Genomic DNA, 12,706 nt, shown 5'->3' on the forward strand with positions numbered 1-12,706 from the left:
ATTAAGTATCAGTCACGGTTCTGCTGCTACATACATTATGCATGTTCTAAATTTCCCTTTCACACCTTAATCTACGAGTTTTTCTTACAGAATTTAAATGTACATATAGAGATGAAAAACTCAGTTCATATATAAAGTGTTCGCATTCATGAAAATTTGGATCTAAAGCATGTGATAGTTAGATCGAAAAAGAGAAAGTTGGTAGCTTGATTTTTGTGTTTCCTTTGGGATCTTCAACCATTTTAATCAATTATCACACAAAGCATTTTACTTTGCACGTAACGGATACCTCTCGAGTCTCGACAATATCATTGCCGATCTATACTATTACTTATGAAGTGATTTTGCTGATTTGTCACATTCTCCTTGATTTTACTTAATTTATTATTTATCATATTCTTATTAGTTTTTTTGATTAAATCATCAATTTATTCATTTATATAATATTCTTTGATTTTAGCTAATATCTGTTTATTTGTCATATGCTTATTAGTTTTTAGATTAAATCATCAATTTATTAATTTAAATAATATAAATATTTCGAACTTCCTAATTAATTTATTAATTTAAATAATATAAATATTTCAAAATTTCTCATTGGATTTATGATTATAATTATTTTAACTTTCACAATATTCTTATTTGTTTTTAGCTTAAATCATTAATTTATTAATTTAAATAATATAGCTATTATTATTTATGAAGTGATTTTGCTGATTTTTCACATTCTCCTTGAGTTCAGCTAATTTTGCTTATTTGTCATATTATTATTAGTTTTTTTTATTAAATCATCAATTTATTAATTTAGATTTATTCTTTGAGTTTAGCTAATTTTGTTTATTTGTCATATTATTATTAGTTTTTTTATTAAATCATTAATTTTATTAATTTAAATAATATAACTATTTCAAATTTTCTAATTGGAATTACAATTATAATTATTTTAAACAAGTTAGGACCAATTCTTATTTTCATATGATGTAAGATGTTTTAAATCTATAGTTTCATTTTTTTCATTCATTCCAAATTGTCTCGATTATTATAGTTTTTGACATCTATATTTTTGTACTTTTGATATTTTTTTTTAGTTGGAGTTCTATATTTTTCTTCTTTCTTTGAGTTTGAAAGATTAGGAGCAAATCGGTTTTGTTACATGGACTTTGTAATTATGAATTAGGTATTATGAATTACTTCGGTACACGTGTATGTTTTAATTATTACTGTTTGATCTATAAAAAAAATATATTTTAATATTAAGTTTAGAGAGTTGTCTAAGTAATCATGTTATGAACATGTGTTTAATGGTTTATTTTCTAAAACGGCTAAAATAGATATATTTTTAATGAATAATAAGATTTATCATTATATAATTAACCATAACTTAAATTTAATAATAAAACTATCGTTATCTATTTTTCTTTTATTAAAAGTAAACTTATGATATATTGAGATAAGTCAATGTATATATTTATCAAGTAAACCAATGAAATATTGTCATTATCTCAATTCGTTTTTTAATCTTCTAAATTATCATTGAACTTTAGTTTTTATTTAATTTTTATTTATTTTGTTCTTACTTGGATTATGTGTGTTTTAGTTCTTTATTGTGTGAAATATTTGATATGTAATTATGCTCTTACAGTCTCATAGTTTTATAGATTTCATTTGTGTTAAAAAGACGTAGACCGAAATAAAAATCGAAAAAACTAAAATGATAGTTTACAAAAAAAAACTAAAATGATTAACAATACAAAGAATAAATTATCATGATGTTTAAATTATAATATATATATTAACAATTATTAGTAAAACGATTATGTCCGCATATGCGGGCAAAACACCTAGTATTCTATATTTTACAGCGGTTATTCGTTTGATATATATATATTATTATTATTTTTTTTTTTCGTTTGATATTTGTTGGAGTATATTTAACCTGTAAAGCCGTTTTCATAGCCCATACCAACATGTTACATTCAGCATGGAAGGGTGACCATACCCAAATCCTTCCCCTATAACCTAACAATGAAGATTGAGCTACATCGAGCTCTAAAAAAATTTGTCTGGTAGAAAACATGAAATAGTTAATGTATCTGATGATATTTATTCTCTAAATATTTTATTTTTAATAGTTAATGAATCAAGTAAAGGTTAAAGACTTAAGTAATGGATCAAATTTTTATAAACACAAAATTTATAACACGACACTATAATTACAAAATCAAACACAGATGTGGAGATCACATGGAATTAGAACTTATAATACGATAACCTAATTAAGGGAGAAAGTTATTAAAAAGAAAGCTTCACAAGATCAAACCAGCAAAAGTGGTTTCATACACAGGAAGTTCATCCCCGTACAGATTGTGATGATGAGTTCCAACTAGATCCAGTTCAAACAAATCCGAACTCGAATCACTTGCTAAATCATCATCATCATCTTCTTCATAATCCTCGAAGGCATTAATCTTGCTCAAACCGTTGTCATGATGATTCTTGTGATAATCTCGCAGAAACTCTCTCGCAATCTCCTCCACTGACCTCCTCCCTCCATCTTCCGCATCCTTCTTCACCGACTTTCTTACGTACCCGTTGCTGAGATAATCTTCGACGTAGGATCTGCTCTCGGGGACGATCACGTTAACCGGAGAAAACCGAACGCTTCGCTTGACCATACGGTCAGATGATTTCTCGGAGCTTCTGTTCAGACAAGACCTGGAGAAGGAAGATGCTGAAGAACACGTTGTCGATGCATGGTAATAATAATCAGTTGGCTTCCTAACGAATTCAGAATCGTCGTAGCTCGTCTTCCTTGGATAACTCTTCACCGCCGTTGATTGTTTGTTGCTGAATAACGAGTTGATGAAGTTAACGATTCTTACTCCAGGCGAAGCTGGAGTTTTAGGCTTTTTCTGATTACTACTCGAGCTCTTCTTCGCAGATCTTCTGGTACTTCTAGTATCCTCACGCTTCTCATCGTAGACGTCTGAAACTCGGAATGCTCTGTTTTGGCGAAACAGAGTATTATCCTCTGTTTTTCTCTGTTTTGTTGTTGTTGTCTTAGATGGGCCGAAACATAACGGTCTTGAAGAAAATGTCTTCTTAGGGTGTGATGGTTCGGTGTCGGAAGATGAGAAGATACTGGAGCTGGAATCCGAGGAAGACGACACGGAGCCGAAGAACCGATCTCGGTGGATTTTCCGGTCAGGAACCGGCCTAGTTGCGCTGATGCTCTGTTTCTTGGCAGTGTGATGGACAGAGCCGGCAAAAGATTGGGTTTTGTGGGGTTTGGGATCGGTGGAATTGTAGATTTCGTCGAGGAGAGTGGAGGAGAATGACGGGTTTCTGGATCTATGCATGATTCGTTTCTTAGAAACTCGACAAAAAAAGAGGGAATTTTTGAAGAAGAAGAAGAGACAAAAGGAGAAGGAGATTTAATGTGTTTTAACTGTTTCTCGGGACTTGTAGAGGAAGACGACGAATGAGAGAAAGAGGTGGGCGTGAGATGACTTTATATAGAAGCTGCGATCTCGGCGCGTGCTGATTTACTTGTATACTCACCAGATGGACACCACACAAGTGCCTTCTTCAGTTTTTTTCTTTTTCTTTTTATGTATGCATGTACCTTCGTTTCGTGTCATTTTCTCTAAACTGATTAGTTCCTCCTGTGTCGAATTGGTCTGAATGTTTCCTAATAGACTAACGGATCTTAAACCAGCATTAGTATTCTCTCTAATGAAGTTTGTAAACTGGATTCAGTTGTGGTTTGCAATGTAAGAAAGTACAATCACCCACTTTCACAAAAATATGAATTCAAAATGTAAGCGTATACAATACCAATGACTAGAGCATGATATGTTTTAATTCTTTTTTCATACTTGCCTTAAAAGATCAAGGACTTGTATTGGCAAATCGATGAACAAGTCAAGAAAAATTTATTACGTATAAGTAAAAATCAAATAACAAGCATCATTATGGTTTTTAATCACTTTTTAATATTGATCTCCTTTTATTGCCTTTTTACTTCACCTGTTACATGTTATCCATTATTTGTTTTTAAAAAATACTTGTTATTCGTTTGGAAATACTTGTTACCTACTAAAATTACATATTGCTTGTTGTTATTGCTTTTTTTTTTTGAGCAAAGCTTGTTGTTATTACTTGGTTCCTTCCCATAAAAAAAAATACTAATCTCGTGTATTTTGATTTAAAATACCTAGAAGCAATCAAATATTCTACAAATAATTACTAGCTTTTGACAAGTAAAAAATTGAATAAAGTAATTTGCAATAGGAAGTACTGATTTCTTTTCCAAATACTTGATATAACAAGTACTTATTTCAAATAAATCAAATATAAATATTAAATCAAATTACTTAAACAAATCAATCCGAGTATTAAGTACATGAAAATCGACAAGTGCTTGCTCCGTTACCCACCTTAACGGATTGTCTCAAGTTGCCCAGACAGATCTCTCGAGCGTTGATTGGTTTTGGAAAAGGTTGTAATTATAATCAAGAAACTAACACTTGATTAATTAAATGGTCATATTATATAATATGTACAACTTTAAGCAAAGCCTCTCTTGCACCCACATTTGCCCATTGGGTTGGCTCGACAAGGAGAGGTCAAGGATCTGCGCTTGTTTTGCGTCTTTTTCAGGTCTCACATGCTTCCTTCCTTTCTTGTTCCTTCACTGTTCCTCATTTCATCAACACTTATGTTTTCTTGTTCCTATTACACTTCTTTGTCACACTTCGGCCGATGTTTCCATTTTACATCTCAATTCTCATACCCAGTCTCCAAGAGTCCCCTGTAAATACTACTTAAACCTGGACCATATATACTTGTACAAAAGATAGAATAATACCAAAAGACACTTTAAATAATAGTACAAAAACAGGAAACTTCATACAAAAAAATGACTTGTTGTTTGATTCTAGTGTTATCGTTGGTAAAAATCCATCGAGACAAAAGATGGTTCTACGCAAATGTGATATCATCTTGCCATCTCTTGCAGTTATCTCGTATCAGTATCACAAAGAAAATATATACCGTATAGATTTATTAATCCTGATCCCGAAAGAATAATTTTCCATATGAAATGGAAATGAACCTTGAAATGGATACAACTAACTATCTAGATTCTTGACTAGTTTTAGGGATGTGTGCGATAAAAATAGGAGCTAAAGGTGCACGGGGGGAGTCAGAGATGCAGCTGTTCAGGGGGGAGACAATAAGAGCTGACACCCAGAAAAAGAGAAAGATTCATTCACGCGGTGAAGCTCTCAAATGTGTCTGTGTGAGGTCCTACACTGTCACGTGAAGCATTGTTGTGTGTATTCTCTTCTCCTACATATGGGACCCTCGCACGTGCGGGCCTCCTCACCGCACGCGTACGGCACTTGTTCTTTCACAGAGATGGTGTAGGGGGACGATGGACCACGTGACTCCCTCTAAAGACGAGAACACTCTGTGAATGTCTTAATAAGCTCTAACTGCATTATGTCGTCTGGTCATTTTTATCATTCAACAAGGGATCATCTAAAAATCAAGCAGAGCCTGATATAGTTTTACGTAATATCATTTTCAAATCTCTTTTCTTTGTCCACTTGCATACGATTTTTTTTTTTTTAAATTGTTTGAAACGAATGAATAAATATCTACTTTTGAAGAGATAAAGTTTGTTAGATAAAAAAAATGTATATTGATATGTTAATCTTATCGCTTACAATCAAAACTGTTTATATACAATACAACTAGGTGTTTTGCCCGCACTTGCGGGCTTAAAAAATTTCAAAAATTTATAAATACTAAATATCATTAGAATAAATCTTCAAAAACCCATTAGCATACATTATTTTCATGCTTTTGAATTGTTAAATACATATTATCCTTTATATAAGATAAAGTGCTTTATTTTAATATAATATCTTCATTACATAAAAAGTGAAAACATTCATATATATACATAAAAACTATATACAGATATTTATATATATTTTAAAATATTATGATGCAAATTATTAATGAAATTCTTTTTTTTTAATTTATGGATAATTATATACTATTAACTAATCTAATTATTTATTAAGGGTAATAAATATTTTAAATGCTCTAATTTTTATCATGATAGCAAAAAATTACTTTGTAAATAATATTATAAAGATTTTTGAATTCTTTGCCAATTTTTCAAAATTATAACAATGAGTAATTTTTATTGTCCTAAAATGTTTATCTTACAAGAGATGATTTATATTATGTTATGTGAGATGTATATATATATATAGAGTCGGGTCAATATTACTAAATAAAATATAATATAAACATATAGATGATATTTTAATATTACTAAAGTAAATATAATATAAATTTAAATATGATACTATCGTTATAATATTTTTAGTTATTCTCAAGATAATGATACAGTTAAATCACTAAAATTATTTACTAAGACTATAATCTATACTATTATTTGCGAAGTGATTTTTCGCAACGGAGCTCCCACGTTAAAAGTTGGAGTGGTTAAAGTCTATGTTACCCTTAATGAATATTTAAACCAAATTTATTCAATATAATTATTTTAAAATAATATAATAACATATATATATATATATCTATATTAGTATATATTAATTTTGGTTTCTTTATTGATGATCATCTCGCTCAGGTTTTCTATATAGGTTTTATTATTTAAGGTTTCCGTACAATTTATTATGACTGTGTCTTTGGCTGATAAGTAAGATGGAGGAAGAAGAGGTACTAGACTGACAATAAAAAAGAAAAAGGAAACGATCAGTTTCTTTTTTTCTGAAAGAGCATAGTCTGATCAACTTTGTGTCATCTCTTGCTTAAGTTATTTTCTCGAAAAAAGTCTCTTGCTTAAGTTATTATATGTTTGTTTGTAATTGTAGGTAGTTCATGCATTCTAATTTTGAATTTTTGTTCACATATTCATAGCACAAAAAGGGGTTTTCTTTATTGAAAATCATCTCACTCAGTTTTCCTTTTCATTATTTTAGGTTATCGTAAAATTTATGTATTACTATGATTATGGGTAATAAGTAAGATAGAGACAGTTACAGAAGGAAAAAAGTAGTATGGAGAAGTGGTATTAAAAGACAATAGAAAGAAGAAAGGATATATACGACTAATAAGATGAAGGTAACTATCTAATCGTTTGATCAACTTCGTGTCATGCCTTTCTTAAATTATGTTTAAAGGTATAATTCATGTGCTGTATTATGTTTTCTATTTTTTTGCATCTTCATGGCACAAAAAAGAAAAGATAAAGAGAAAAGAAAAAAAGATTTTGAATTCTATTGAAATCATGATGCTGAGTAATAAGATTAATCCATTCTATATTCGATTATTAAACATAATAAACAATTGAGCAAGATTATGCCCCTTTTTCCAAAAAAAGAAAAAAAACCAAGATTTGGGTGGTTTTGACATATGCCTCGTAGTTATCTTGGAAACATATATATTACCCGCACATGCGCACAACATTTAGGTGGTTTTATGTTTTGCAAAATGACTTTTTACTATAGAGCTCCACGTTAAACGTTAGAGTAGCTAATAATGTCGATAGTATTTTTAATAAATTTTTATATATAATTAAAAACAAATTTATTTAATTCGATTACCTTTTTAATAAAATAGTTTAACTTATATATTTTTTGTTATATTAAAATAATTATTTATGTTATAAAGATTAAAAAATAAGATATAGAACAATTTATCTATATCTTTACTATTATTTGTGAACTTATTATATAGCTAAAATGAATATATATTAATAATGTTTTAAAATAAGATAATATGTATATATTGTGTTGTTATTTTAAAATAATTCTTATAATAATTTTTTTGCGCTCACATTTAAATTTAGAGCGTTAAAATCCTTTATTATTCTTAATAAATAATTAAGTTATATTTGTTAATATATAATTACCCATAAATTTAAAAAATTCATTAGTTTGGTATTCAACATTAATTAAAAGATTCTATATTATATTATCTAAAATATTTTGCATCATATATTTAAAAATAAATATAATTTATGTATATATGGATATTTTAAGTTTATGTTATGTAACAAAAGATATTTTATTAAAATAAAAGATATTGAATATAAAAATTAAGATTTAGTTAATTATAAAAAACATTTCAAAAACGTGAGAATAATTTTATTTTAAGGTTTTTCAATTTATAGTATATTTATTTATAATTTTTTAAAACTATTAAGCCCGCAAATGCGGGCAAAACACCTAGTTAAACATAAACTATGTTTAAATCTAAAATTATGGGAAATATATTAAATCAGGAAAACTAAAATAATATATATATAGAGTTGGTAATAGAGTGGGTTTAAATAATAAAATAGATTCTGCATCGTAGATAATTTTCCTTATGTTAGCACTTATATATTATTATTATGATAAGTAAAGTCAACTATTATATTTTACAGTTAATCACTTACGGATAATGAAATAATGAACCAACAATATAAAATCTGGATGCACCAAATATACATCTCTTGTATCAATTAATATTTAGTATCAATCTGAAACATATACCAAAAATGAGCCTTTAATCAGAAAACACCAAAATGAGAATCAACCAATATATATCCAAAAGTTAATTAATCATAAATAAGATGATTTAATATTGTGATTGTCTTAAATCACATGTTTAATTAAAATATAAAATAAGTAAAATTATTAATTATATTTATTAAGCATATGATAAATAAGCAAAATTACCTAAACTATTGGAAAATATGACAAATAAGCAAAATTACTTAAAATTTTACTTTAAAACATCAAAATAAGAATCAACCAGCAGATATCAAAAATAATTATAAATAAGATGATATATACTAAATAAGATGTTATAATATTGTGATTATCTTAAATCACATGTTTAATTAAAATTATTAAAAATAAGCAAAACTATTAATTATAATAAATTAAGCATATAATAAATAAATAAAATTACCTAAAACTATGGAAAACATGACAAATAATCAAAATTACCTAAAATCATGGAATACATGACAACTAAGCAAATTTACCACATGTGTAATTAAAATATAAAATAAGTAAAATTATTAATTATATTTATTAAGCATATGATAAATAAGCAAAATTACCTAAACTATTGGAAAATATGACAAATAAGCAAAATTACTTAAAATTTTACTTAAAAACATCAAAATAAGAATCAACCAGCAGATATCAAAAATAATTATAAATAAGATGATATATACTAAATAAGATGTTATAATATTGTGATTATCTTAAATCACATGTTTAATTAAAATTATTAAAAATAAGCAAAACTATTAATTATAATAAATTAAGCATATAATAAATAAATAAAATTACCTAAAATTATGGAAAACATGACAAATAAGCAAAATTAGCTAAAATCATGGAAAGCATGACACATAAGCAAATTTACTTTTCAAATAATAGTATAGATGATATGTACTAAATAAGAAATAGATAAACTGAACCAGCGAACGGAAACCAATTCAGTTTAACCAAAGAACCCGGTCTTTACTTCAATAACATTTACAAACTTGCAATACATATTAGTTAATTGTGTTATGTTATGATAAAGTTGACAACAACTTAGAAGAGATTACTGAAGTTTTTATAAACAGTCGATACAAGCTCACCAAAAATAGTCGAGATGCCAAGTGGGTGAAGATGATATAAAAGTATTTACTCTGTTCAATTTAAACGCCATGATCAGGTTTGTTTATTTATTTAATCTCTGCAAAGTTGCAGAGAATGACCGGCCAAGAAGTTGCAAGTAAACAAAACTTCTAAAGACAACATCTCAACATGTACAACTCTTATGCTGCATTAATTTATTTGTTCAGACGTTGTATGTCTACAAGCTGGTAGAGATCTCCTCGGCGCTGTTTATTCAACGGAAGATTTGACCTAAGAGATGGTAAAAACCATCATTCAGTAACAGGATCCAAAACAGAAACAAAAAAAAAGCAAGAAAGTTACGGTGTAATCTCGTGACTACCTTCGTTGATCAAGGAAAGAGTAATCAATTTCTGCTATGATAATTGCTTCCTCATGCTCAGTCGTCGCTAGAATTTCTCCAAACTGTCAAAACGTTTACAAGTAAAAGCTTTCATTACTTATCAATGAACTAACACGGCAAAAGGTTTAGTGACTTACAGGCCCGACGAGTGTAGAGTGGCCCCAAGCAACGTAGCAAGATCCGTAATCTCTGGCAGTTGAGCATGTTGCCACATATAACTGGACAAAGTTGCATACATAGTACTAGTAGTTTTTAACTCGGAAGAGAAATGTATGTTTTAGATTTTAATTAATCAAGAAATCTCTCAAAACTTTATCATTGAGCTATCAATACAAGTATTTTAACTCGGTTCATTTACCTGATTATCCGTAGCCCTGAAATGGGAGAAAAACAGATCAATTGAGCCTTGTGAATTACTCAATGTAAAGCCAAGCAAGTTTCGAGAAGTAGTAGCAGATTGTGAATTTGTGTACCTTGCCCTTTGTAGTAATTCCCAGTGCAGCGGCCCAGTTGTCATGTTAAATGCTCCTGGGTAGCATAGCAAATGAGCCCCTGTAGTGTTATCAGAAGAAACATGTCAGATTATCATGTTCTTTAAGAAGCTAATGGACCTGAAAAAAAAAGAAGAAGTAAATAGTGCATTTGGATAACTCATATGTAATATGAAGACTCACCTCTTGCAGCATACATCATAGCTAACTCCTGGAACCTGATGTCATAGCAGATGCCTATTCCAATACGCCCCACATCTGCAACAACCAACAAAACCATTTTTCTCAAGCGCTGCAAAAAAACGCATTGGAGATTATCTCTTAACAACTACATAAATGAGAAGTGATGTGAATGGTCCTACAGTGATCCCATTAGTCAATAAAGAAAATTTTCCATAGTCAAAATCGTTGCCAAAGCCGTGAATGCGTATTAATATTATTGGTGAACAAGTTCTTCTCTCCATGATCATTCATGAACAGTAGGCCAAGAGGATACCAAATCCTAAGCCGATTCTATTTTTAGATATGTTTATCTAAGATTACATGATAGTTCACCGAGAAATTGCCAAAAATACCATTTTCATAGTACCACTTTTCATGTTTACACTAACCACTTTTACCACTACTTTTAATGAAGGGTCTAGATTTAAAGGTTTAGGATTTAGGGTTTAGATTTGATGTTTTAGGGTTTAAGGTATATAGTTTAAGGTTTAGAGTTTAAGATTTAGGGTTTAGAGTTAAGGATTTAGGGTTTATAGTTTAGACTTTAGGATTTAGGGTTTAGGATATTGAATTTAGGGTATATAGTTTAGGGTTTAGGGTTTAGAGTTGAAGATTTTTGGGTTTAGGGTTTAGAATTGGAGGTTTAGGAATTAGAATTTGAGATTAGAATTTTGAAAAACATATAAAAATAAAGATATAAGAGTCTTTACCATTTTAATAAATAAGGTATTATTGAAAATGTGTTTTTAGTGGTGGTAAAGATGAATAATGGTACCTTGAAAGTGGTATTTTTGAAAATTCCCCTAGTTCACCGGATAGCCTGGCAAAATAAATGGGAGAAGCAGAGTGAAACCTGTGTCAACCACTGTTGGTGTCTCTCCAGCAGTAAAAGTTCTGGATTCCATGTAAGTAATCTTCCCGGGAATGTCTATGTCAAATAAATGTATCTGCCGGCACAAAACGAAAGCTCAAGAACAAAAATGCTTAGCTTAATCTCGGAAAAAAAACCAAACAAACCTTTCGATGCTTAGCTAATAGCTCTCCATGGGAACCAAAGACACAGCAAGTATTGTAGAAACGACCCCCGGATTTTTCAGGTATAGAGCCACCAACGATGGTAATCCCGAGACGTTTAGAAACATCAGAGAGCATTGCGGTTGAAGGAGAAGCATCACCACCTGCATCAATGTCTTCCGCAAAAGCTCGGAAACTACCTCTGGCATAGGGAGTGTTCCACATTTCCTGAAACAATAAAAAAAATTCCTTTTGGAGTAATTTTTGAAACCTGGTTGAGAAGAGGATCAAAACTATGCTTACACTTGTCATTTACTACAGTACAATAAAAAGTCAAAAAAGTTTTTACTTTTTTCAGGCAAAATCAAAATCAAATTTCACGAGCAAACGTTAAAAAAATTGAATGTTGGAGGGAAACTGACGGGTAAGAGAAGAAGCTTAGCTCCCTTGGAAACAGCTTCTTCGATGGCGTTCTTCGTGTGAGAGATGTTCCTCTTTTTGTCACCCGTCACAGATAGCTGACACACTCCGATTTTGAACTACAATTAACTAAAGATCAATCAAAAATCACGAAATTAATCGATAACATAAAAGCAATTAAGAAAAAAGAGGAGCAGACTTTGGTGAACGGAGGCTGCGGGAGGGTAAGAGCAGAGGGAACTCTGGCTAGTTCGGGTTTGAAAGAGGAGATGGATCTTCTTAGACATGAGGTTGCTGCCGAAGATGGGAGGAGTTTAAAGGCGGTGTGATTGGAGATCGAACTCAGTGACAATTTAGGGAGGATAACAGATGTGAGGGAGGTTAAGCTAGGACGAGGATTAGGGTTTAACAGATTCTTCAACTTAAGGAGTGACGATGAAACTGCTGACTTCATGGTCAGCTGCTTGGATTGGATGATGATAATGATTACT

At 30.0% G+C, this 12,706-nt stretch overlaps 2 protein-coding genes across 4 annotated transcripts; both read right to left on the reverse strand.

The window, feature by feature from the left end:
• Positions 1-2,152: 2,152 nt before the first annotated feature.
• On the reverse strand, positions 2,153-3,690 carry LOC108816949 (protein BIG GRAIN 1-like D). The gene has a single exon (XM_018589519.2). The coding sequence runs from the start codon at positions 3,357-3,359 to the stop codon at positions 2,307-2,309; it is 1,053 nt and encodes a 350-aa protein (XP_018445021.1). The 5' UTR covers positions 3,360-3,690; the 3' UTR covers positions 2,153-2,306.
• A 6,027-nt stretch (positions 3,691-9,717) lies between these two features.
• On the reverse strand, positions 9,718-12,706 carry LOC108816950 (omega-amidase, chloroplastic). Of its 3 annotated transcripts, none has more exons than XM_056990573.1 (10): positions 12,415-12,706; positions 12,218-12,334; positions 11,799-12,023; positions 11,635-11,728; positions 10,743-10,817; positions 10,542-10,620; positions 10,427-10,442; positions 10,206-10,286; positions 10,048-10,130; positions 9,718-9,956 (listed from the first exon to the last, which is right to left on the reverse strand). In XM_056990573.1, exons 1-10 carry the CDS (start codon positions 12,667-12,669, stop codon positions 9,881-9,883), a joined length of 1,101 nt encoding a protein of 366 aa, XP_056846553.1. In that variant the 5' UTR covers positions 12,670-12,706; the 3' UTR covers positions 9,718-9,880. The 3 variants fall into 3 exon arrangements, 2 of the variants coding, with proteins under 2 accessions (XP_056846553.1, XP_056846554.1); XM_056990574.1 differs by having other exon boundaries at positions 12,218-12,344; positions 12,415-12,551; XR_008936628.1 differs by lacking the exon at positions 9,718-9,956 and having other exon boundaries at positions 10,062-10,130; positions 10,206-10,442.

The sequence above is a fragment of the Raphanus sativus genome, chromosome 7 (genome assembly GCF_000801105.2).
Source record: "Raphanus sativus cultivar WK10039 chromosome 7, ASM80110v3, whole genome shotgun sequence".
Taxonomy (NCBI): Eukaryota; Viridiplantae; Streptophyta; class Magnoliopsida; order Brassicales; family Brassicaceae; genus Raphanus; species Raphanus sativus.